This window comes from Sebastes umbrosus, chromosome 15 (assembly GCF_015220745.1).
Source record: "Sebastes umbrosus isolate fSebUmb1 chromosome 15, fSebUmb1.pri, whole genome shotgun sequence".
NCBI lineage: Eukaryota > Metazoa > Chordata > Actinopteri > Perciformes > Sebastidae > Sebastes > Sebastes umbrosus.
This window is the reverse complement of record NC_051283.1, coordinates 1566781-1591457: the sequence shown is the minus strand read 5'-3', so window position 1 is coordinate 1591457 and position 24677 is coordinate 1566781. Positions and strand designations below refer to the sequence as shown.

At 41.1% G+C, this 24677-nt stretch overlaps 2 gene segments (V, D, J or C); one reads left to right on the top strand and one right to left on the bottom strand.

The window, feature by feature from the left end:
- Positions 1-1557, top strand: part of LOC119503286 — a 95523-nt gene extending 93966 nt beyond the window's left edge. Inside the window, 1 exon segment of the V gene segment in view lies at positions 1127-1557. Within this exon segment, the coding sequence occupies positions 1127-1455 (329 nt within the window).
- Positions 1-3845, bottom strand: part of LOC119503289 — a 99837-nt gene extending 95992 nt beyond the window's left edge. The window contains 2 exon segments of the V gene segment in view: positions 3296-3605; positions 3711-3845. Of these exon segments, the coding sequence occupies positions 3296-3605; positions 3711-3762 (362 nt within the window).
- Between the last annotated feature and the right edge of the window lie 20832 nt (positions 3846-24677).

Sequence of the window (24677 nt, the reverse complement as noted above, 5' to 3'; positions counted from 1 at the left end):
ATAAAGATTTTTTTTGTCATGTGGCAAAGTGTATAACTGCCACATCACAGTGGGTTTGATAGGGTGTATTTCTTTTATGGAAAGTCGTTCCGGTAAAAACTTTTGAAAGTGAAGTCTGTGAATTTTCCAGAATAACCAGGATGTTATTTCTGAGATGGGAAGTTGTTTGCAAAATTTCCAGATGTATTATTTTTATTCTTTGACCACTATGAACATAATCCATTCACGTCCACTATATTAGAGTGACAGCACATAAACACAGATCTATCTGCATGGCTCTACCACTAAGAGTCAGTGAGAATATATATAATTCTGTTTATTTGGATGAACTGTTTAAATTCTTGTGTCTTTTAAAAATGTAATTTAAACATAATTATTTATCATTCATCATAATCTACAATAAAAATGTGTTTATTATCATTATTTACATTTTGCAGCATTCATTAGAGAGTTTTTCTTTAGAAATAACTTAATTCAGTATGTTTTACTGAAAAGGACATTAATATTGCTTGGAGATGTTTGTTAATCTTGTTGCACAAAATATTTAACTTTAAGTTTATACATTCTTATGAATGAAACTGCTCTGCATTACTCTTCATGAAGAAAATGTTTTTAAAAGTAAAAGTTTTAATATTCTGGCTCAAGAGCTCTTTCAATACATTTCAGTTCAGTGTTTAATGTGCATGGGTACGACTCAATCTTTCTCCCAGACTAACGATTTAAAAGCTATTCAACATATATTCAACATATATATACATATATATAAAAAATATTTCAGTAGTTAACAATATTCATTTGAATGTGTCAGTAATGATACTATATGTAAATTATATATACAATAATAAATAAAAGTCTCTCAATTTTCATCTCTAGTGTGATATTTAAAACTATGAAACTCAGAATGTTTCATGGAAGAGTGCCAGTTTAAACTTTTTTATCTTTAGTAATGAAACCGGTCTGTTGTCATGGTTCAGCAGTGATGCCCATCTGTTGCCATGGTTACTGAGCTCAGAGAGGGAAGTGAAACCTTTAAGATCAGTTTCATCCAATCTGAGGAACACCAACAGAACCAGTAGCCTCCTCTGCTGCAACCTCACATGAACTTTTATAATGTCTCTCTCTGCAGTGGGTCGAGTCGTCCCCACCCTGACGGTGCTGCCCCCCTCCAGTGAGGAGCTGGAGCAGGGGAAGGCCACGCTCATGTGCCTGGCCAACAAGGGCTTCCCCTCAGACTGGAGTCTGAACTGGAAGGTGAACGGCAGCGGCAGCATCAGCTGGGAGGAGAGCATGAGCCCCGGGGTGCTGGAGAAGGACGGCCACTACAGCTGGAGCAGCACCCTGAGGCTCTCTGCAGACCAGTGGAGGAAGGTGGGCTCTGTGACCTGTGAGGCCACCCAGGGCTCCCAGACTCCGCTCTCAGAGACACTGAGGAGAGACCAGTGTTCCCAGTCCTGACCTGAATCACTGGGACTCTGCTACTGGTATTACTCTGATACTGCTCTCTCTCTCTCTCTCTCTCTCTCTCTCTCTCTGTCTCTCTCTTGTATGCTTGTTTTAATGTTGATGTCTTCAAGATTTTAAAAATAATAAAGATTTCATTAAATCAGTAGTTTCCATGAGATTATTATTGTTATATCTTATACACTCTTACTGTAGCTTTGCCATATATTTTTCATCTTTATAAACATCAGTCAGAATAATGTTCAAAGTCATAATGACATCAAGTGCATCCTTTTTCCCCCCTCAGATAGTTTTAAATACTGTTAGAACTGGGGAAGATATTTTTCTATGGTTTTTAGTGTTGTCTGCTTTCTTGAACGTTTTAATAATACTCATGTTTAGACCATTTCAACAGAAAATGACCCGAATATCTGTTTCCATTGTAGTCCTGTTTTCATGAAGAGCCATGGGTTTGATCTGGTTCTAGAAATTAACCCTAATCTTTACATGAATTAAAAAAGTTGGAAAGGGGATTTTCAGAATTTTATATATAAAGTTGGCGTATCATCTGCAACAAGTTATATAAAATATGTTTGAAATTCCAAAGCACTGAATGACCAAAAGAATTATTGAAAGAATTGACATTTAAGTCATGTCCATGTCTATTAATAAGAATAACTGCTGCCATATGTTGCTGTCTTGAAAGGTCACAGTAGATTCATTAAATCTACAGTGAGATATACCAAGGATATTATCATTTTAGCTCATGGTGCCATGAACAGATTATGGGGTAGTGTAATACATGTCACATCTGATACCTCTGTCAGTACAACCTGACAGTGTCTCGGTTTGGCTATGGTGTCATAAAGCAAGAGCTGGTCCCACAGTGTTCTCACAGATTATCTTCTCTTCCAGTGTTATCTTCTCACTATCAGTAATGCTGTATGTTAGATTATCTTTTGAAAATGTTCTCTTCATCACTGGTCTGTACAACAAAGTGAATGTAATCTATTGTTGTGTTGTGCTAGAAGAGATAACAGGTAGAGGCTATGAAACTGTCAGTCACCTGCTGTGAGAACACCTTAAAACAGACTGGTTCATAACTTTACGTGACATTTCATTGGTGGTACAACAACAATGGTGGAATGTTCAATCCACTTGATGGAGTTGTGTGTGTGCAGCATGTGTGTGCATGTCCTCAGTGAACTGGGGTTAGCTGTTCATTTAAAATGGGAGTGATAATGGCCACCCTGCTTTAACCTCTTATCTGATTAATAACTGAAGGAAGGAAGAGGATTTTGTGACCAATAACAGAGTGTCATCGGCATACAACTGGATTTTTTGAGGCTGTGAATGAATTGATTTCAAAGAAGCGGATGCATTTTCCAATAGAAACACCCTGGGATTCAATACAAATTAAAAAAGTAGTGGAGAAAACGGTCATCTGTGTCTTTGAACATTGGTATTTATATGTGTATATTCATATTGTTTACAAAATATGCAGTGAATTATATGTAGGAACTTCTTTACCAATTAATAGTGTGTGTACTATCTGCACTACCCTCTGAACTGATTAATAACTGAAAGAAGAGAAGAGGATTTTGTGATGTATAATAGGATGTCATCAGCATACAGGGTGATTTTATTTGATAGTGTGAATGATATAATGCCAAACATGCTCTGTGTGTGTGTGTGTGTGTGTGTGTGTTTGTGTGTGTGTGTGAGTGTGTGTGTGTGTGTGTCCTCAGTGAAGTGTATCAGTCTCTGCAGTAGCTTCCAGCTGCAGCAGTCAGTTCAGTTTCTGTTCAGTCAGACTGAGGGAGGTTTTTGTACGACGCTTTTTCACTGTGTGAACGTATATTGACTGTTAATGCTGTGTCGCCCCTTGCAGTAGTAAACTGCTGCATCTTCAGTCTGGACTCCACTGATGGTCAGAGTGAAGTCAGAGCTTGATCCACTGCCTGTAAAACGATCTGGGGTCGCTGATACTCGATTAATAGCATAGTAAATGAGCAGTTTTGGAGCTTCTCCTTGTTTCTGTTGGTACCATTCTACAGAGTCGGAATTAATAACGGTATGACTTATCTTACATTTCATACTGACGGACCTTCCCAGAGCAGAGCTCACTGCTCCAGGCTGAGTCACTGTGACCTGACCTCTGGACTCTGAGGACACAGACAAAAACATAAAGCAGCGTCACGTTTTTGTCGGCTTCATTTCAGAGGGACGGATGTTCATAGAGGAGAAGAGTTTGATTCTCTGGACTTTACCTGTGAAGCAGCAGCAGAAGAGAGTCCAGATGAGGACGGAGATCACAGTCATGTTTTTGATGAGGAGGATTTCTGTGGCTTCCGTTGTGATGAAGGACAGCTGTCTGTCATCCAGTGTTCAACTCTCAGGACTATAAACTCTCCCAGAGCACTGGAGCATGGTGCTGCTGATGCAAAGTGGATCTCTATGGAAATGCTCTGACTGACTCCAACAGGGACTTGGATTACTCTGATGATGCTGTTTATCAATGTATCAATCACTTTATCAGAGTATTGATCAGGAATGTGTCAGTGATCATTTGTGTCTTTGGTTTGAGTCTGATGGACACATTTTCTTCCAGAATATTTTGTGAATTCCCCCTAATTCACTACCACACAAATCAACATCACTGTTAGATGAATTTAAACAAAATTATTTTTTTTATCATTCATCATAATCTACAATGTTTATGATAATTATTTACATTTGACAGGATTTATTGGAGTTTTTATTTAGAAACATCTTATATCAGTTTATTTTACTAAAATACATATTAATATTGCTCATGGATGTTTAACATTTCACAAAGAAAAGGTTAAAAACTTATTGTATTCATAGTTTTTTTAATTGGTTTACATTTGAACCAGTTAATACATAAACTGGGTAAACTGGGAATGTGTTTGGTGAGTTTGTTTGTGTCAAAGTCAAAGAGCCGTGTCTCTCTACAGTGAGAGGTTTTTGTACGGCGGCTCAATGACTTCGTATCACTGTAGTGGACTTTTGGTGGAGGAACCAGACTGGATGTTAACTGTAAGTACATTTGACTCCTTCAATAAACCAACTTTTATACGTATTTTATTTGAATGTCATAGCTGTAGAGCTTACTACAATATTTATCTGTTATTTTAAATTTAATATATTTGTAACAATTCTTGAAGGCTTCAGTGTCGTTAACCCGACTAAAGTCCACTCCGATGATAATCTTGTTGCACAAAACATTTAACTTTAAGTCTATACATTCTTATGAATGAAACTGCTCTGCATTTGTCTTCATAAAGAAAATGTTTTTAAAGAGTTTTAATATTCTGGCTCAAGAGCTCTTTCAATACATTTCAGTTCAGTGTTTAATGTGCATGGGTACGACTCAATCTTTCTCCCAGACTAACGCTATTCAACATATTTTATAAAAAATATTTCAGTAGTTAACAATATTCATTTGAATGTGTCAGTAATGATATTATTTATACATTTTATATACAATAATAAATAAAAGTCTAACAATTTTCATCTCTAGTGTGATATTTAAAACTATGAACCTCAGAATGTTTAATAAAAGAGTGCCAGTTTAAACTTTTTTATCTTTAGTAATGAAACCGGTCTGTTGTCATGGTTCAGCAGTGATGTCCATCTGTTGCCACGGTTACTGAGCTCAGAGAGGGAAGTGAAACCCTTAAGATCAGTTCATCCAATCTGAGGAAGACCAACAGAATAAGTAGCCTCCTCTGCTGCAACCTCTTTTAAACTTTAATAATCTCTCTCTCTGCAGTGGGTCGAGTCGTCCCCACCCTGACGGTGCTGCCCCCCTCCAGTGAGGAGCTGCAGCAGGGGAAGGCCACGCTCATGTGCCTGGCCAACAAGGGCTTCCCCTCAGACTGGAGTCTGGCCTGGAAGGTGGACGGCAGCGGCAGCATCAGCTGGGAGGAGAGCAGGAGCCCCGGGGTGCTGGAGAAGGACGGCCACTACAGCTGGAGCAGCACCCTGAGGCTCCCTGCAGACCAGTGGAGGAAGGTGGGCTCTGTGACCTGTGAGGCCACCCAGGGCTCCCAGACTCCGCTCTCAGAGACACTGAGGAGAGACCAGTGTTCCCAGTCCTGACCTGACTCACTGGTTTCACTCTGATATTGCTCTCAGTCTCTGCAACACTGTCTCTCTCTCTCTCTCTCTCTCTCTCTCTCTCTCTTTGTTTTCTTTCCCTCACTCACTGTCTAATCACATCTTTCATTGATAAAGTTTACTTGATTGTTGTAATTTTGATTATTTCAACACAATAAAGACCTTTTTCGGCAAATCCGTTGTTTTCATGTCATTGTAAAAGAACAGATGTAGTTGTCTTAATCAATCCATTAACTCCAGAAAGATTTAACTTAACTGAGTTTAACATTTTTAAATTGCTTTAAATGTCTTAAGAAACTATGAGTTCATATAATGCCATATTTAATACACCTAATATTCTGAAAGAAAACAAAACAACACATCAGATAATCATTATTTTAAGGTTAATGTGACCCCGGCATGATATAAGTAAATTCATCCTTTATTACAGATTACTTAAAGCTTTTGTGACTGCAGAAAACTGATTCATTACACTGGTTGCATTTTTTTTTTCGCAACAAAGCTGATTGTTTAATTATTTTAGGAAATCAGATATACTGTATGAATCTCATAAATGAAGTGTGTCATTGGGAGAAACTCTCATGTGGAGACAGTTTTAGAAGTGTTCAGAAAGCATAATGAATCTGAATAAACTACAAAGTCTGAGAATTTTATATTGCATTCGAATCATGAAGTAGGATATCATCAGCATATTATATCCTCCTAGTATCAGTATCAGCAGCGTGATCTCAAAATATAATGTAACTCATGTGTTTTACTAAGAACACAAGCTCATTAATAACAAGTTTTTAGGTTTGCTGTAAACTAAACTGTGAGACTTAAATGTAAATAAAATGGAATGAATTACCTTCAAAATAATCTTTAACACAAATGTAATAAGAAATATTGTATTTTAAAGCTCAACAAACTGTTATTGTTTGTATCTGTATTAATGTATCCACTTTTCAACTCATCTTCAATAGACGTAGTTTGATCAGTTTAAATATATTGTTTAATGTCCTAATTTAACAAAATTACCATTATAACTTTGTACAGTATAAATACAATGTCCTGACATTATTCTGTTATATGGACTTCATTGTCAGTCAAATTCTAAAGTGTCTCTATTTCTGTGCAGCTGTTCATTCAGATCAGTCCCTCTTTAGCTGAGGGAGGTTTTTGTACGACGTTGTATCACTATGTGAACGGGAAGCTGTCATCCTGCTGACAGTAATAAACTCCTGCATCTTCAGTCTGAACTCCAGTGATTGTCAGAGTGAAGTCAGTCCCAGACTTACTCCCACTAAAACGATCAGAAACTCCAGAGAAACGAGTTATATCATTATAAATCAGGAGTTTAGGAGCTACTCAAGGTTTCTGAAGGTACCACTGCAAGTCATCGCTAACACTTGAACTGGCTTTACATCTGATGGAGACAGTCTGTCCTGGAACAACAGACTGAGATCCAGGAGACTGAGTCAGAATGATTTCTCCTGATGAATCTGGAAAACATGAAAAAGAGCAGAAGGGTTATTGAGACAAATTCAGTTTGGAGAAAGATGATCAACATCCAAACAGAAGAGTCTCATTTCTTTAACATGGAGAATAGATGGAAGAAGGTAAATGCTGCTTGTCTCAGTGGTTCTTCATCATAGCAGAACATCATTGTGGTGAACCTGGTTGCATCCTGAAGAAAAGTTTTCAGAAGAGAGTCTCACCCTGAACAAGGAGCCCCAGGGTGGCCAGCAGTAGAATCAGTGGCATCATCATTGTGTCTCTGAAAGGCCTGGACAGCCACTGATCAACACTGGCCTCTTAACGGCTGGGAGCAGAGAGGCAGGACACATATGCAAACACACAGAGTCAGTGAACTGTAGCTGTCCTCAACACATCATGCTGTTTCCCCCTCACTGCTGACAGCTTTGACTCATATTTACATGGTAGTGTGGTCTTTTATGACAGTGATTAATTTGATTTCCACCAAACAGTTACAGTAGAGGCCTAATATGAATTCTGTTATGGGATATGTTAAGGCTTATTAAACTGAACTTTTCAATATCTAAACAAAGTTAATAATTTATTTGTTTTAGTTTACAACATATTGTACAATAAGTGATGCGAAAATCCCCCGAAGATTTATGAATAAATGCAGGTGTTTTCCCCATCAAAGTGTAATTGATACACTAATGATGTAATAACAAAAAAGGAATTTATTCTTACAGCAAGAGTTTTGTATATGTTTATCAAGTCAGAGATGAGGAAAGATTATTCCAAATTTCCAAATTACCTTTCACTTCTTTACGCAGGGGAAATAGTTATTTTTTACTTGGTCTCAGTTTGTTTGAATATGGATTCAAAACAGAAGACTTGATGTACATTTAAAATGGGATTGGGAATAGCTAGACAATCTGCACTATACCTTCTGATCTGATTAATAACTGAAAGAAGAGAAGAGGATTTTGTGATGTATAATAGGATGCAGTGGAGGCTGGTCCATAGTGGCAGAAGAGGTTGCTGCTCCTCTTCTTTTTTGAGAGACAAGAGGGAGATAAAAATATAAAAATGAGTAATTGGTTGAAATAAACCATTACCAAATCTCAGAATCATTTATAAAATAATTTTGTTCTCTTCTTTGGAAAAAAATCCATTAATTAAATTCTGATTAAAATGCCCCAACAGCCCGTAGGGCAGAGGGGATAAAGCAGCCTGTGTGTGTGAAGTGATTGTGAGCATTGTGGGAGGTAGAGGAGGTCGAGCAACCTCTGTCCTCCTTTGGGGCGGCACCTCTTCTATCAACTCACTGCATTTAATTTTTTTCATGCCTGTCTGTGATTGACGAAGACACGTCAAATGACGCTCCAAGGGAGGAGAACCTCCCTTAGCCATTTGCCAGCTTGTTGTAGCGGCCCTGAAGGACCCGGTGCAGCAGTCTGTCGCCCGTCACTAGAAGCCTGCCTGTAAGCCCATATAGCAGTCCTTTGCACCGGGATCCAGAGCAGCAAGTCGGACCGCAGGCTGCACACGACCGTAGTCCCGCCGTCGGTCAGTCCGAACAGCTGAGCAAAGGTCTGGGCTGCCTGGGGGCGCGCGGCAGCGGCAGGAGTCGTACCCCACAGGGGAGTGGATGGAGAGAGCTCCGCTCGCTGCTCGCCGCTCGGTCCACGCCGTCAGCTGTCTGGGCTGGACCTACAGCGCAGCTATACAGAGACGCGGCGACCCAACGTGCTGCTCTGGAACTCGGTGTGGGCAACGGACTGCTGTACAGGAGGTTTACAGACAGGCTTCTAGTGACACATTACACATACACAAGGTTTATTCCCACCCTGAAGCTGCAGTGATTGTTTTTCTTATAAGCCATTGTTTTACTGCTTAGTTTAGCGTTTTACATAAGAAAGTATAAGTCACGTAGTACTAGTGTAGTAATATTAATAATAATAATAATAATTTATATAACACTTGTCAAACTTAAGTCCCCCCAGCCCCCCATATGATACAATTAGGAACATGAGAGACATATCAAGCAGCACTGAGTCCATACATAAAATAGAGGCACAAGTGCAAAATGTGAAAATATGAGAAATAACTTAATAAAATAACATGATGCCATGGGTTGGTTTTCCACCTGTCCTCCCCAATTTTTTGAGTCACCAGCCGCCATTGATAGGACGTCATCAGCATGCAAGGTGATTTTTCTATTAATGGTGTGAATGAATTTATACCACATAGTACTAGTAATCACAGACTGGGAGACTGCTGTTCTTTCTCTCTGACAAATCCAGGTAGATTAGTTCTGTTTGTCTCAGCAGGAGCAACACGTGAAATCATTAGGTACAGAAACCTCTCAGGTGCCATAACAAACACACACACTCACACTAAGGCCTCGTTTGGGCCCTCACTGCATTATAAAATAAAAGCACAGCATAAGCATAATCACATCCTGTATTAGATTGTTTTGTCCAACTTTACACCATCACTGTGTGTGTTCTTTCCACCTTGAGTGAGGGAGATGCTTTCCAGCTCTCTCACAGTCACTTTTTGACCTAGTAAACTCACCTGAACCTGTCTGCAGAATGTGTGTGGGCAGCCCTGGCGTCCCCCACATTTATAGGCTTATTGAATGAACTAATGTATGAGTTATCTTTACACTTAAAAAAACACGCCCCCCCTCACCCCCCCTTAAAATAACCTCATGGTTGCCGGCCTGAAACATCTGCCACCATCTGGCCAGAGACAGGAAACCGAGCACCTTCCGCTGCAAGTAAGCGAGCATGTTGGCACGTATCACTGGCGCGGGGATGATCTCTGGCTGATGATCTCTCCCTTTGTGAACTCCAAGACTCGACCGGCGGGAATGTTTATGAGTGGAGCGCCGAGTCCCAGAATATCGCGGTTGTCTAGTTTTTTAATCAGATCGTTAATCTTCTTCGTGAGAGACTTCGCCGACTCCCGGCTGTGAACTTTGGAGTCCCGGTGGAATCTTTTCGTCATCTGTGCCACGATACGATTGATGCACGGTTTGACAAAGCACTTTGCCAAAAGCTTCTTAATTTTGCTTCCGATGCTTTTCTTGAAGCGTTTGCTCTTCTGCTCCGACAGAGTTGGGCTTACAGCATCTTCGGCGATGCTCTGAGCGATGTCTCCCGCGACGTCTTCACCCTCCCGAGAGCTTTGAGACTGCAGCAGCGTGTACTCGGAGTCTGGCACGTCATCCAAGAGAGGTTCAGTTATTGTCGTTCAACTGCGTCTTGATGATGATTTGGATATACATGATGTCCGACGAAGGCGTTGAAGGATGGCGGTCTTCAGCGTCTGAGGGTTCCGGTTCCACATCTGATTCTTCGGAGATGGTCCTCTGCTTGCGCGGTCTTGCGAACGATGCAGTGATGATGTCACCACTGCTGTGATGTCACCCAAACACACACACACACGTGCACACTACACACACACACATGCACACTACACACAAATGTGCACACACATGTGCAAACTACACACACACGTGCACACACACACACACACACACACCACCATGTTGACATTCACACTCCCATAAAATGTATCCATTTTCATAAACTCACAAATCCTCCTACAACATACTTGTTCACGCATTCTCATAAACTTAACAGCATTTACTTACACACAAGTACACTCCAACACACAAGCACTCCACCTACCTGCACATGCAGCAGTCATGCATGCACAGTAAAGGACACTTATTCACAATGTGGAAACCACCCCAGGGATATATACAAACACCCACCCACACATGCACACACACTCCTAACATACCCGGATCCCAGAGTTGTTTTTCTCTTCTGCAGGAGTAGTTTGAGTAAAGAAAGGAGGACAAGGGCGACGCATTGTCAGGCACCATAATGGACCCACACACTACATTATCGGCCGCGTATGCGCTCACATCATGTATGTGTGTGTCTCTGTTCGTGTGTGTAGTTGTCAGTCAATCCTCTCAACAGCCATCTGTGGTAACACTGCCCCCCTGTGTCCCAGTTGAGAAAGTGCAGCTGAGAGCTATTGCCACCTCGGGGTGCTTCACATCTAGTTATGCTGTCGAATCAAATTCATTCAAAGTTTATATTACACTGAAGTGTCATCATGTACAAACAGTGGGAGCAATAATGAAAACAAAAACAGAGATTAAAGTAAATAGTTATCATAAATCATTCCAGGGAAAATTAAAAACGGGATGAAAACTGACAGCAGCAATAAGATGCAACATGTTTAACAAGTGTTACTAGGGGTGGAACGGTTCACAAAATCCAGGGTTCGGTTCATATCACGGTTTTGAGGTCACAGTTTTCGGTTCGGTTCGGTACATATATGTTACAGCAAGGAGGTCAATTTCTGATTCCAACATGCTTTTCATTTATTTGGCAAAAATAAGTTAACAAATGTTTACCTTAACAAAAGTATGGCTTCCATAAGGAACATAAACACTTCTTCATTGACAAATCTTAATTGAAAGAAATGGTCTTCTACAGTAATAAGTGCAAACAAAAAATGCAGATTTGTTATTTTAATATAAATATGATGAAATTATAAACTAAGGCCATACAGTGAAGCATAAGTTCAACCAGAACTATGCTACAAAACGTAGAGCTTTTTATCTCGCACTCATTCAACAGTGGCTCATTGGTCAGAATTCTTACTATAACAGTTAAGGCACTAAAATACTGACATATTCTCAATAAGAAAAATTTATTACAAAATTAAAATCACAAATGTCTGTAATATAAATGTAATGTTCCATCTTAAGGCTGTTGGTAAATCCTCAACTGCTGCTTATGCTAGTTTATAGTTTATAGTTTATAGTTTCTACAGGGCAGGCACAACAGACTAACAGTCACACGTGAAGCCTCACGACTTTGACCATCTGCTTTAATTCTGTATAGGTTATGATGGAGTGTGGTCGTATATGCAGCGATAAACACTCTTATAGCATTAGATATTATTAATTCTGTATAGTTTACGATGGAGTGAGGTCGTATATGCAGCGATAAACACTCTTATAGCATTAGATATTACTTTAGCACGGTGTGAATCTGCAGTGGGAGGCTGTCTGAACGCTTCGGGGGATCGGACTCTCCGTCCAGTCTGCTTTTGTTTCACGCCGCTAATCGACATGTTCGGGTGATGCCGTCGTAATTAAATGTTTCAAGTGTCCACATATAAACCCGACTTCAATTGAACAGCGTGGGCGTACAGTTTGACACAAATCGTTGTCAGTTTAGCTCGGCTATTATGAGCTACTGGTCGCCACAGCACTGATCATTCTAGGTGGGCTGCCAAAACTATCCAGGTAAAACTCACGCCCCAGAGTTTCTGTTGTGCGTGTGCGAGTAATAGACATAAACAGCTGTTTGGGTAACGGCGAACTGAAAGGATGTCGCGGACTGAACTGAACGGTTCGGGTCAAATACACAAAGCATTTCACCCATAAGTGTTACAATTAAAAATGATCAAAAACTATTTGTGCATCAACCTGCCAACGAAATGTAGACTATATTAGGGTGTTTTATGCACAGCACTGCTGCATAAAAGGTTTTCATCAGGTAAAATGTGTTGAAATTCTTGGCTGAGTGGAAAATAAACCAAACATCAGTGAGTTTTTCTTCTTTCTTTTTTTTTTTTAAATCCAAGATAACAACACTAATGTGAATGTTGTGGGGGGGCAAATGTTTTTCATCTACAAAAAGGGGGGCCTACATCGCTTGATGATATTAAAGGGTAAGTTCAACTAAAAAGTCCTTTTTTGGTGGAAATTAGGGGTGTCGCGGTATACCGGTTTTGCGGTAATCACGGTATTAAAAATATGAAAATAGTAATATTGTGTAAATAATCCAGCCACGATATATTGTGTTTAATTCAGTTTAGCTCTTGGTTTAGCTATTTCTCTTTTGTGTTCTCCTGCATGCAGTAAATAAAAGCTTGTGGCAGACATGACGTCATACACGTGCGCCACAAACAGACAGAGAAAGTAAACACACCAGCAAGCGCACGCCTCGTCTTCGTGATTCTGTCATAATGACGGCGAATGGAGAGAAGATACTTTATCGCCCTGCTAAAAACATAAACTCTGCAGTGTGGGAATTCTTCGGGTTGGCCAAGAAAAACGGAGTCCTTCTTGATACTGCTCCAGTGTGCAGGGAATGTGGAGCTACAGTAGCCAAAGGAGGCAATACTTCAAACATGCCTCATAGTCACCTTCACTATCATGATGCTGAACATTTCGCCACCGTAGAGCGAGTAAGTTGTAACGTTAGAATAGCTAAACATGTCAGTTGAGTTATATGAGTACAACGTTTGCATATCTTGGTTAGTGAATGACTACTTGAGCTAGCTGGCTAACTTTAGCAAGCCAGCTAAAGCTGGGTGGTGTTGGCTGGCTAGCTCGGCTAGTTGAAGCCAGGTAACGCTAGCCAACGGAGACCAGCCAGTGATAGCGAACCGGTCGGCTGGCATTGCTTGGTTATGGCTGGCTGGGTCGTTTGCTATCACTGGCGGGCTCCGGCTCCAACCGACCGAGCCACCCGTCACCACCGGTGGGTCCCGGCTGGCCGGCACTGCCCGGTTTCAGCTGGCTGGAGCTGGGCAATGTTGGCTAGCTGGGACTCCACTGTTGATAGTGAATGACTATGGTAGCTAGCTATCTAATATATGTGCTAAGTAAAGTTGGCTAACTCAATTGAAAGGGAAAGAAAAAGGAGCAAGTCAGCTCAGCCTATTTATTCTATTCTATTTGTTTATTCAGCTCAGACACACTCACTGCCATGTGAAATACACTGTTATCTGTTGTTTTGGAAAGAAAACAAACAAATGTTGGACCAAATAAAGTTAAAGATGTATTTTCAGTTATTACGTAATTTTTTTAATGATATCGCGATAATATCGTTATCGGGATATTTTTTGCCAAGATAATCGTATTGAGAAAATTTGATATCCTGACAGCCCTCGTGGAAATATCTGTCTCTCTGTTCCGAATTCTAGTTACCTCGTGTCTGATACTTGAGTGGTTAGAACTGTCGCCTCATAGCAAGACGGTCGCAGGTTTGAATCCAGCTTGGGGCCCTTCTGTGTGGCGTTTGCATGTTCTCCATGTGTTAGCGTGGGTTTCTCCGGGTTCTCCACTTTCCTCCCACAGTCCAAAGACATGTAGGTTAACTGTTGACGCTAAATTGCCCGTAAGTGTGAACGTGAGTGTGATTGGTTGCCTGTGTCTATGTGTCAGCCCTGTTATAGTCTGGAGATCTGTCCAGGGTGTAACCCGCCTTCGCCCAATATCAGCTGGGATCAGCTCTAGCCCCCCGCCCCCATGACCCTGAATTGGATATAAATAATGGATGGATGATACTTGAGTGTCTCAAGACTCCAGCCCTCTCCAATTAGGTCACTTAAACACCCAATGATATAAATATGGATTCTGAAATATTTATTGGGTTTAAAGGGACTGTTTGTAAGAATCAGAAATGTCTTGTTAACAGCGACACCTGTGTGGCCGTTAAGTCAACGAAAGTCAGCATCCTGTTGCTCGCGCTTGTGCTCGCTCTACATAGACATGAACGAGCATCGCTCAAAACAGTGAGGCGACACACGTCAGCTAAAAGCACAATATCACTCTATATTTCAGCTGCTTGGCAGTAATGTTAGCTGACCAGACGAAGGTCTCTCCATGAATCAATGCTGATCCTAGTGTTGGCTTTTCCTGCCTCAGCCTCCCATCCGCGGCCGGAGGGGACAGGGGAGACACTGTAGTTTTTGTCGGAGACGATAACGTTTCTCTCTGCGGAGCTCCGTCACTTCACAAGACACGGGAAACCTCTGTTGGTCTGGAGGAGCTGCAGCAGTTATTTCTGCACAAACGTCCACTGTACATTCACTAGATATTCTCAGAGCTAAACTAACTCTTCTGCAGTGTGGAGTGAGCAGCATGCACGTGAGGTGGAGCGAAAGAGCAAGCACGGTGTGTGAGTGAAGGCAGGCAGAGGAGCAGAGGAGCAGAGTACAGCAGAGACTCCGGTCCTGGAGACCAAAGCTACGGTCTCCCCCGCGTCCTCTGACCGCGGCCAACACTGTTTAACAGACGGGCTTCACTAGATACAACCAAGAGGTTTTGGTGCTTCCGTGTAGTTCGTGTTGGAGTCTGAGCCTGAACAGCGTAGCCAAACGTGAGCGCGCATGGGACGTCGACCCGCAATCATTTATAAGTGTAAGAAGTTACAAACAGTCCCTTTAAGTATTTTAATGCAAGCTCAATGCATCTGAACATTTATGTAATGAGGTCAAATTTGAGTATTTATATGCAAAAATTAAAAATGAGATGACTTCAGAATCCCAGATGTTGACATTTGACCAGCATGTGAACGCACTGAAATGATGCTCCAAACATTTTGCGTGAATGGCTTCCTTGCCCGTTTCCTGAAGATCTACAACGTCAAGTAAAATAACTGAAAGCTCGTCATCACATCACAAACTCCAACCATTAAACAGTAATTCCTTCCATTAATTATTTTTTCTGGCTGGTGCACATTAGCTTTAGCAGATCGAAACAACATATATTTTTCATATTATGAAAAAGTCATTTAGATTGCAGTTGTAATGCATGCAGGAAGTTTCTTAGGAACTTATCACTTAGTATTAGTATACACTCCGAACTATATCCATTATACAACTAACTTTACTGACTTTGCATATTTGGCCTTTGTATTGTCTATCTTTACAGGAATGGTTCGGCATTGTGGCTGATAAGCTTGTTTGCTTTCTTTCTGAGAAGATCAATACAACTTCCAGGTCTGTACGATAAAGATGAAGCTACAGCAAGTTAGCTTAGCTCAGCATAAAGACTGGAAACAGGGGGAAACGGCTAGCCTGGCTCTGTCCAAAGTTATAAATCTGCCTACCAGCCCCTCTAAAGCTCAATAATTAGCAAGTTGTATCTCAGTTGTTTAATTCATGCAAATCCCATGTTTCCTGTCTTTATGCTAAGCTAACCAGATGCTGTCTCCAATTCCTTAATATTCTTGAAAATATTGAACGGACATATATGAGAGTACTATCCATCTTCTCATCCAGCTCTCTGCAAGAAATTTTAACAGATTACAGTCTTTTAAAAGTTTGATCTGAAAGAGGAAAACAACTGCAATGGTATAAGTTGAAAATGCAGTAGGCAGAACGTTTTTTGGCATCATTGGGCAAAAATTCCATAATAATCTTTCAGCATATTGTAATATGAGAGAAAACTAGACTTCTGCTCCTCCTCATGGCTCTGTTTTCAGGCTTTAGAACATCTAGCCCGTGATGGGAGACTTTGGCCAATAACAGGTCATTTCAGAGAGAGAGCGTTCCTATTGGCTGTTAATTCCATGGAGGCAGCTGTCAATCACTCACAAACTCTGATCAAACAGTCAAACCAGACAGCGCTGATCAAATATGAATCAATATTCTGTTACTGTAATGCCTATTTTTCTCCTTAGATGTTGTCAGAAACATTTTGTAGTGTACTGTTTAGCTGTAAAATGAGAGAGTTTGCTCCGGCTGGTGGGGGGTGCTTGGTATTTCCTCAACTGATCTCAACATGGCTGCCAGGTCACAAACTTTCTTATGTTTGTCTCAGATTCTTATTTATGCAACAAATAGGCATTACAGTAACAGAATATTGATTCATATTTGATCAGCGCTGCCTAGTTTGACCGTTTGATCGGAGTTTGCGAGTGATTGACAGCTTCTCCAGCTCGACTCTGACTGCTTGTTTTCCTCCGGTCTGTGAAATCTTGCATATTCCGTTAGGAGCACCGGAGGACACAGAGGCAAATGATTTTTTTTTTTCAGATTACCTGTCTCATGCACTACTGTCAGGATATAGTGACCGTTTTATAAAAATAACTTTTTCTTAATCATATTTGCTCCGATCTGCCACCTTCAGCTTTAACCTTGCATTATGCACTTTGCAATTGAATATTGCTACTTTCAACAGAAAAACCTTAGTTTAAAGTGACCTGTCAAGATTTTCATCTCAAAATATAGCCTACACATCTGCTCAGCCTGTGGTTTTAACAGAAAAGTCACATCAGTCTTATCCTGTTTCTCCTGCTGCAAGGACGTATCCACTTATATTGCACAACAGGACCTTTGAGAGTCAACGGGTGAGCAGTTTACTGGCATCTTCACCATTATCACTTTATTTTCTGACTAATGAAAATAGTAAAATTAAGATTGACATTAAAGGAATAGTTTGAGTTTTTGGTAAATGCACTTACTTGCTTTCTTGCCAAGAGTCGGATGAGAAGATCGATACCATTCTCAGATCTCCCAGTTTGATATGAAGCTGGTGCTAGCAGCTGGTAAGCTTAGCTAAGCAAACGGCCATAGTAGCCTGGTTCTGTCCAAATGGTGTAAAAAAAAAAAAAAAAAAATCCACCTCTTAAGCTCACTAATTAACACATTATATCTGGTTGTTTATTAATCCATACAAAAACTGAAATGTAGAATTGACAATTAGCTTTTTTTCAGGGGTTATATTCAGGCAGCATCCCCCGGTTCTGAAAAGTGAAGCCAATGCTGAAGTGCCTTAAACTTGCATTATTTCTCATAGACAGCACGGGACGACTCTGTTTGCAAAAAAAAAGTCTGATTGTATAGAGGCCTATGAGAAAATGACCCAAAGATGGCGACGGCCTTTTGGTCTATGGGTTATATGCAGATTTATGTGCAGAGCATGGCAAGCTGTTTCCATTCTTTATGCTAAGCTATGCTAACCGGCTGCTGGCTGTAGCTACATATTGAACGGACAAATATGAGAGTGGTATTGATCAGAGGTGGGGACTCGAGTCACATGACTTGACTAGAGTTGCAAATTCGAGGACTTGAGACTTGCTTGACTAACATTGATAAAAGACTGGACTTGACTTTGACTTGGTATTCATGACTTGAGATTTGACTTAGACTTGAGACAGACGACTCGAAAGGACTTGACTTTTTTATTTTTATTAAATATTTGAATTTTTCTATATATTGAGAAGTTACGTTTTGTTTTTGAAACATCGGGTGATTTCTAGTGCAATGCGCGCAAAACTGGCAACCTACTAGGACACAGCAGGCAGCAGAGGCCAACGCAGGAGGCAGCGAGCTATCATGGAGGGGCCTAGTACAAAAATAATAAAATTTGGATTCAAGGATTATGTTGTCGAGGACGGTAGTAAGAGGAGAACAGCGGTATGCAAGGTCTGCGGCTCAAGAATCAGTGACAACACCACAAAATCCAACTTCATCGGTCACTACAAAACCCACAGAGAAAGGTAGGCTATGTGAATATGTCATTGTAGCTAACTTATTGGCTGGTCAAATGTTAGCTAGAAAACTAACGTTAATGTTCTCATCTATCTCGCGGTCAGTGTTCCTTTAAATATGAAATTTCATAGTGAAGCTTTAAATTGTGAAAAACTCATGTTTGTATTTATGATGTTGTCACCTTGTCAATTTTTAGAAACTCAAAGAAACGCATCACTTAGGAAGCTGAGAAGTAAAGTCTACAGGATTAAAATTAGAGACATTATATTATGAATACATTTAATAAGAATTAAAATTTCACATTTAAAGAAATCTATTTGATTTAGCTCCTTTTACTGTATCTAGAGGTCCAACATGCTGTTTCAACAGTCCTCCAGCAGAGAGAGCAGTTAGCTACAGAGTAGATACTGTGTCTGAGACGGAGACAGACGAGAGAGTATAAGGGAGGAAGAGACAGAGGAGTGTCAAAGAGAGAGACAGGAGGGGGAGGATAAATGTCAAGGGGAGGAATCGAGGGAGAGCTCCTTCACACCTCATCACACTGTCTCTTCAGGTACGCCTGAAGGTCACAGGCACTAAACAGGAAGGACAGGAGGGATCCTTCTTCTCCTCCTCTCTTGTACCTGTCCATCATTTCATAGCCACCTACGGTTCATATTAACTACATACAGGTGAAGTCATCTCAGCTAGTAATACAAGCTGCGTTGTAGAATGAGATTCCCTTCTACAGCCTGACATCTTTCTGCAAAGCAGCAGAAGTGATGGCTCCACCTTGTGATGTAAGACATTATGCAACACATTTAACTCACATTGTTGCAAGCAGAAGGCACATTTGGGAATTCATGCTCTTATGCTCACGGAGGCAAACTGTGAATCGATTTTAGTGCTCTTCTAACAGGCTCTTTAATTATCATGTTGTTTAATCAGAGCAATGTGCACTGTAACAAGAATAACTGCACTGAAATCAGCTGTACATATTGACCCTTTAAACATCTCCTAGCAGCCTATACCAATTTCTCAATGTCTCCATTAAACATATCCTCTTACAACCAAGCCCCCAGGAAGTGCGCCGGTCGTCGATCCCGACTTTCGTAGTGGTCAAACAGCGGTACTGCAACTTCCGTGTCAGTCACATGATGCATTGGGCCCAAAAAAAACTTTTTCCCATAGACTTACATAGGGAAAGAGACATCTGTTACTCAGCAGATAATTATTTTTTAGGTGAATCAACTTCCCAGTACAAACACTCTAACAGCCCTTATTTAAAAAAAAACCTGTTTTTAAAGTTGTAAAATGCACTAATAGCTGAATCCAGAGTTATTACCCTTCCTCCGTTCATGTGAGTGAGACCCAGACCGAGGCTAGAGCGCAAGCCGTGACGACAGCGTGACGTTAGGACTCCGTGACCAAGTCATGTGACCAAGCGGACACTACTCCACCAATCATCTCGGACGCTACTCCGCCTAGATCCGGGTACTTTTCCAGACGGAAGTCGAGCCATTTAGTCTTCATGCGCCATAGAGCAACTCTCATATGAATGACCGGGGCCCCACCTCCAACGCTGTATCCAGTTCTTTTAATACATCCATGCTTACAACAGTCCGGCAGAACGGTTAAACTAGGCAGCGCTGATAAAATATGAATCAATATTCTGTTACTGTAATGCCTATTTCTCAACTCAGATGTTCTCAGAATCATCTTGTAGTGTACTGTTTAGCTGTAAAATGAGAAAGTGTGTGACCCGGCAGCCATGTTGACATCTCTTGAGGGAATACCAAGCACCGCTCACATGACCGGAGTACAGCCAATAGGAACACTCTCTCTCTCTGAAATGACCTGTGATTGGTCAAAGTCTTCCGTCACAGGTTTTTAAAGCCTGAAAACAGAGCCATGAGCAGAAGTCTAGTTTTCTCTCAGAGCACTTGAATAACAATATGCTGAAAGGTTAATATGGATTTTTTTGCCTGATGAGGCCAGAAAAGTGTTGCCTACTGAAGCTTTAATCATCCCTTACTTCCTTGTGAATTTAGTCTTTGTGTTTCCCGTTTCTCTGTCAGTTTGTCGTCGCTCCTTGTGTGTAGTGTTTCCTTCTCGTGAGTTTTCTCCCAGTGTCTGAGTTTCTTTGTGGATTGGCATTCGGTAACCTGCCTCCAGGACCAGCTGCATTCTTGCACATAGTAAGTTTTTCATTATTACATCATTGAACTCTGCCTGCAGCCTCCTCATCCTTACCTGCATTTGGGTCCAAGCCTGTTTTTTCCGAAAAACCTCGACATACAGGGCCTTTTAGCATCCTTCAGCTAATTGTTTTGGTTTTCGGGGCCGCAACTTTACTGTTTTTGTTCACTCTCCCCGCTCTCATAGCATCATTTTGGCACAAGCAAGTAGAAAAAGTTATAAAATTGAACTACCTGCCCAGCACCAAACAGCACACAGACAGTTCTCCAAAAACGTTTTCTGAGGATTGCATTACTCGATCAGAGTCACACATCTCTTCTGCTCCTCTATTTCAGAAACTCCAGATTCTTACTAAACTGGGAAAAAAAAGGTTCAGAAACTTGTGTTTGGTGGATTATTTCTCTGTTGTTACAATGCTAATTGGCATTGTATTTTACATGGTTGGAAAGCCTGTTTATTTACCTTCACAATGATGTCCAACTTGTAAGGATCATGCATTTGTGGGATGAGCAGCACAGCTGATTATGTGGGTAGCGCCCAAGAAAAATTTGCCAAAGAGCCAGGGTTATCACAGACTACCTCCACAATGTGGGAGTAGAGAGAATGGAACGGCCTGCCGAGAGTCCAGACCTCAACCCAATTCAACACTTGTGGGATCAGCTTGGGCGTGCTGTACGTGTTAGAGTGACCAACACAACCTCGTTGGCTGACCTGCAATGAATCCTGGTTGAGGAATGGAACGCCATCCCACAGCAACGTGTGACCAGGTTGGTGACCAGCATGAGGAGGAGGTGCCAGGCTGTTGTGGCTGCGTATGGATCTTCCACCGCTACTGAGGCTCCTGACGGTGTATTAAATGAACAAAATGTAAAAAAGCCAATATGTCTTGTTTGTTCCTTGTTACTGATAGAGAGTTCAATCATCCAATCCACCAAACAACTCAAAACAAGAGTCAATTCCAACAGGAGAATACACTGTTTACCATTGGCAGAGCATTTTGGCAAATTTTTCTTGGGCACTACCCACATAATCAGCTGTGCTGCTCATCCCACAAATGCATGATCCTTACAAGTTGGACATCATTGTGAAGGTAAATAAACATGCTTTCCAACCATGTAAAATACAATGGCAATTAGCATTGTAACAACAGAGAAATAATCCACCAAACACAAGTTTTCGAACTTTTTTTCCCCAGTTTATTTATGATATCAATATTTCTCAAATATGTGTTTTTATTTATCAGATACTTTCTATGGGGAATGTTCCTGAGCAGTTCAAAATAAAAGCCCTCAAGTGTTTTTTCTGTAGACAGAATTCCTTCATTTGTTAACACAAGGCTTTTATTCTGAAATATGTGCCGGACAGTGTTCTAGAACATGCAGTGAATTGGAGAGCTCCATGAATGAATATAGTACGGAGTTTTAATTGTGGATTATTACTATTATTTACAAATTACCACACGTTTCTTAGCCTTTCTCGGTCTAAAATAAATATAAATTATGTTTACAATGAAATGAAATGGCCATTAAAAGGCAAACTCTATGTAGAAAGAAAGGGCTGACAGCAGCAGCTGCAGCAGCAGAAACGCAGCAGACAAGCAGCTGAAATGCAGCTGGTGTGAACGCCCGACACCTGAATCACGCAGACACCACGCAGACGCCACGCAGACGCCACGCAGACGCCATGATGTTCCTGGTGTGTCCGTGGCTTAAGGCTGACTGGTGTCTCATCTATCCGTGCAACAACACGAAAAAACACCATGCTTATTCTAACAAAGCAGGACTCAAAGAGCTGATGGACACTCTTCAGTGGCGTAAATATCGTCTGTGCAACCGGTGTGGCACAGAAGCTGTCAGTGTCCACACTGAATCCGTTACATGCACTTCTGTTATATCATGTAAACAAACCACGTAGGCTACCTATCAGCTGTGAGCTCGAGATCAGACTGGAGACGTAACCACTTATCTTCCTACGTTTGTTCTTTTTAATCACACGTTTAATAATGTGATATTTACTGGAAATCACATATAATAGAATAAACTTTCAGCTCTCTTGCGATCTCCCTCCAGCAAGCTGCCAACTTATTAAGGTTTTTGTAGTGGAATGAGGAGGTATCGTATAAATAACTCCTCATTTCAACTTCACCAATCAGCCTCTCCGGGGGCCTCAGGTAGAAACGGCGTGCACGTACTAAAATGTTGCGTACGCTGTTTTTCAGGCCGGGATGTATAAAACCAACGTGAGGTGAGAATGTGCGTACCGTGCTGCAAACTCTAGACCAGTCGTGAGAATGTGCGGGCCGTCCTCCAAACTCTGTCATTTGGCAATGTCAAACTACAAAGTACTGAAACTTGCTAAATGTGTAAAAATAATTTTTCCACTCAACTTACTGAGTTTTATTTATGATGTGGGGTAAAAAAATTAAAAACACATATTTCTTAACTAGTTTGCGCATAATGTTTAACATCACAAAGGCACAACAAAAACACATTTAAACTAATTTCCCAGAGATGACTTGCCTTAACCACTGTGCCAAAAACAAAATCGCGTGCTGTACAATGTGGCAAACCACCGTGGTGAGCCTGTGTCCCCTGGAGCTACAGATGGATGAACCGGACCCTGGCACACCCAACAATGAGCCAAATGCAGCAGCTATACAGCGCCGTTTAGATGAGATACACAGAATGTAAAGCAACGAGGTGAGTTGAGACAAACTTTTATTTTTAAAATCCCACCTCAGTAACAAGCACTTCAATTTCACACTCGGTGTCATTCTTCTTTTTGTACCTTTTCCAGCGTGATTTGCCGTTGTTATTTGGACAATAAGTGACAGCATGGCGCGTGTTTATAGTCATTTGCATAGTTATTAATGGGAGGAGACAAGGCGGACCAAGTGGCACGTGCAGCTGTGCTCAATTTCACGTCAATTGGGATGTATAAAGGAAAGGTGCGCAGGAACAGGCGTACGCACGGTTTTATACATGTGAAAATCTCTGTGCGTACGTACTTTTCCAATTTTGTGAGTACGCCATCTTCCAGTGTGAAAGCTGCACAGTCTTTTTTACATGAGGCCCCTGTTCCATTGAGGCGATTTCAAGGCGAGCAACAGGAATAAATAGAAACATCTGGCAAAAGTTCAGCTCTCTTGTTGAATGTCTGAATTATAGAGTACGGTCTAGACTTGCACTATATGAAAAAGGTATTGAGATAAACTCCTGTTATGATTTGACGCTATATAAAAATAAATTGAATTGAATTGAAAATGGCGTGCTGCGTCGCGCTATGTCACTCACGGCCAAGACATTCCAATAAAAAAAGGCAACTTTTGCTTTACAGCCTCTGTTGCAAAGTAGGAGTTGTTTCATTAATGAAGGACATGAATTACATGTTTCTGTTTTATCTTTTTGATATTTTGTTACATTTTGTAATATTATGATCATCATGTGATCACCTCCCATTGGTTGTTGATACCATATAGGTGAGGCCACATTCCGCCTTTTCTGTTTGTTTGTAAGCCCTGACGAAGACCTACAGTGGTCGAAACATGTTGGCTTTGGCTTTATGTTGGAAAATGTGCACCTACTGAAATTTGTGTCTGTGATAACATTTGGCGGCTGAGTCCAAGGCAGGCTGTTACATTAGCATTACCTCCGGCCGTGGTGCTGATCTCAGAATGGTTTGCAGTATGGGAGTTGCATGGTGAGCCTCTCTATGGTGGCATAGCAATTGTCTGCTTTGCAATTGTCTGGAGTGGTTGTGTGTGGACGTGTGTGTATGCGCACAAGCGTGTGCTTGTGTTTGGGACGAGGGCCCAAGAAAAAAAAATTGCACCAGGGCCAATCACAATTTTGTTACGGTGCTGACACTTCTCATGCAGTTTCAAGGCTGTCACGCAAATTAATAGAAAATATTCTGTTCAATGGGGAAATGATTTACACAGGTGAGGGAAGATTCATCTACATTTACAGGGAATTTGCATTTATAGCACGCAGCAGGTGTCTATTGTTTATGTGCTATATGTCAAGCACATAAATCAACACTCAACTGTAAATCACAAAGAGAGTGTGTGCGTGTGTGTGTGTGTGTGTGTGTGTGTGTGTGTTAGTGGGAGTGACACTAACAGTGTGTTCCAATCC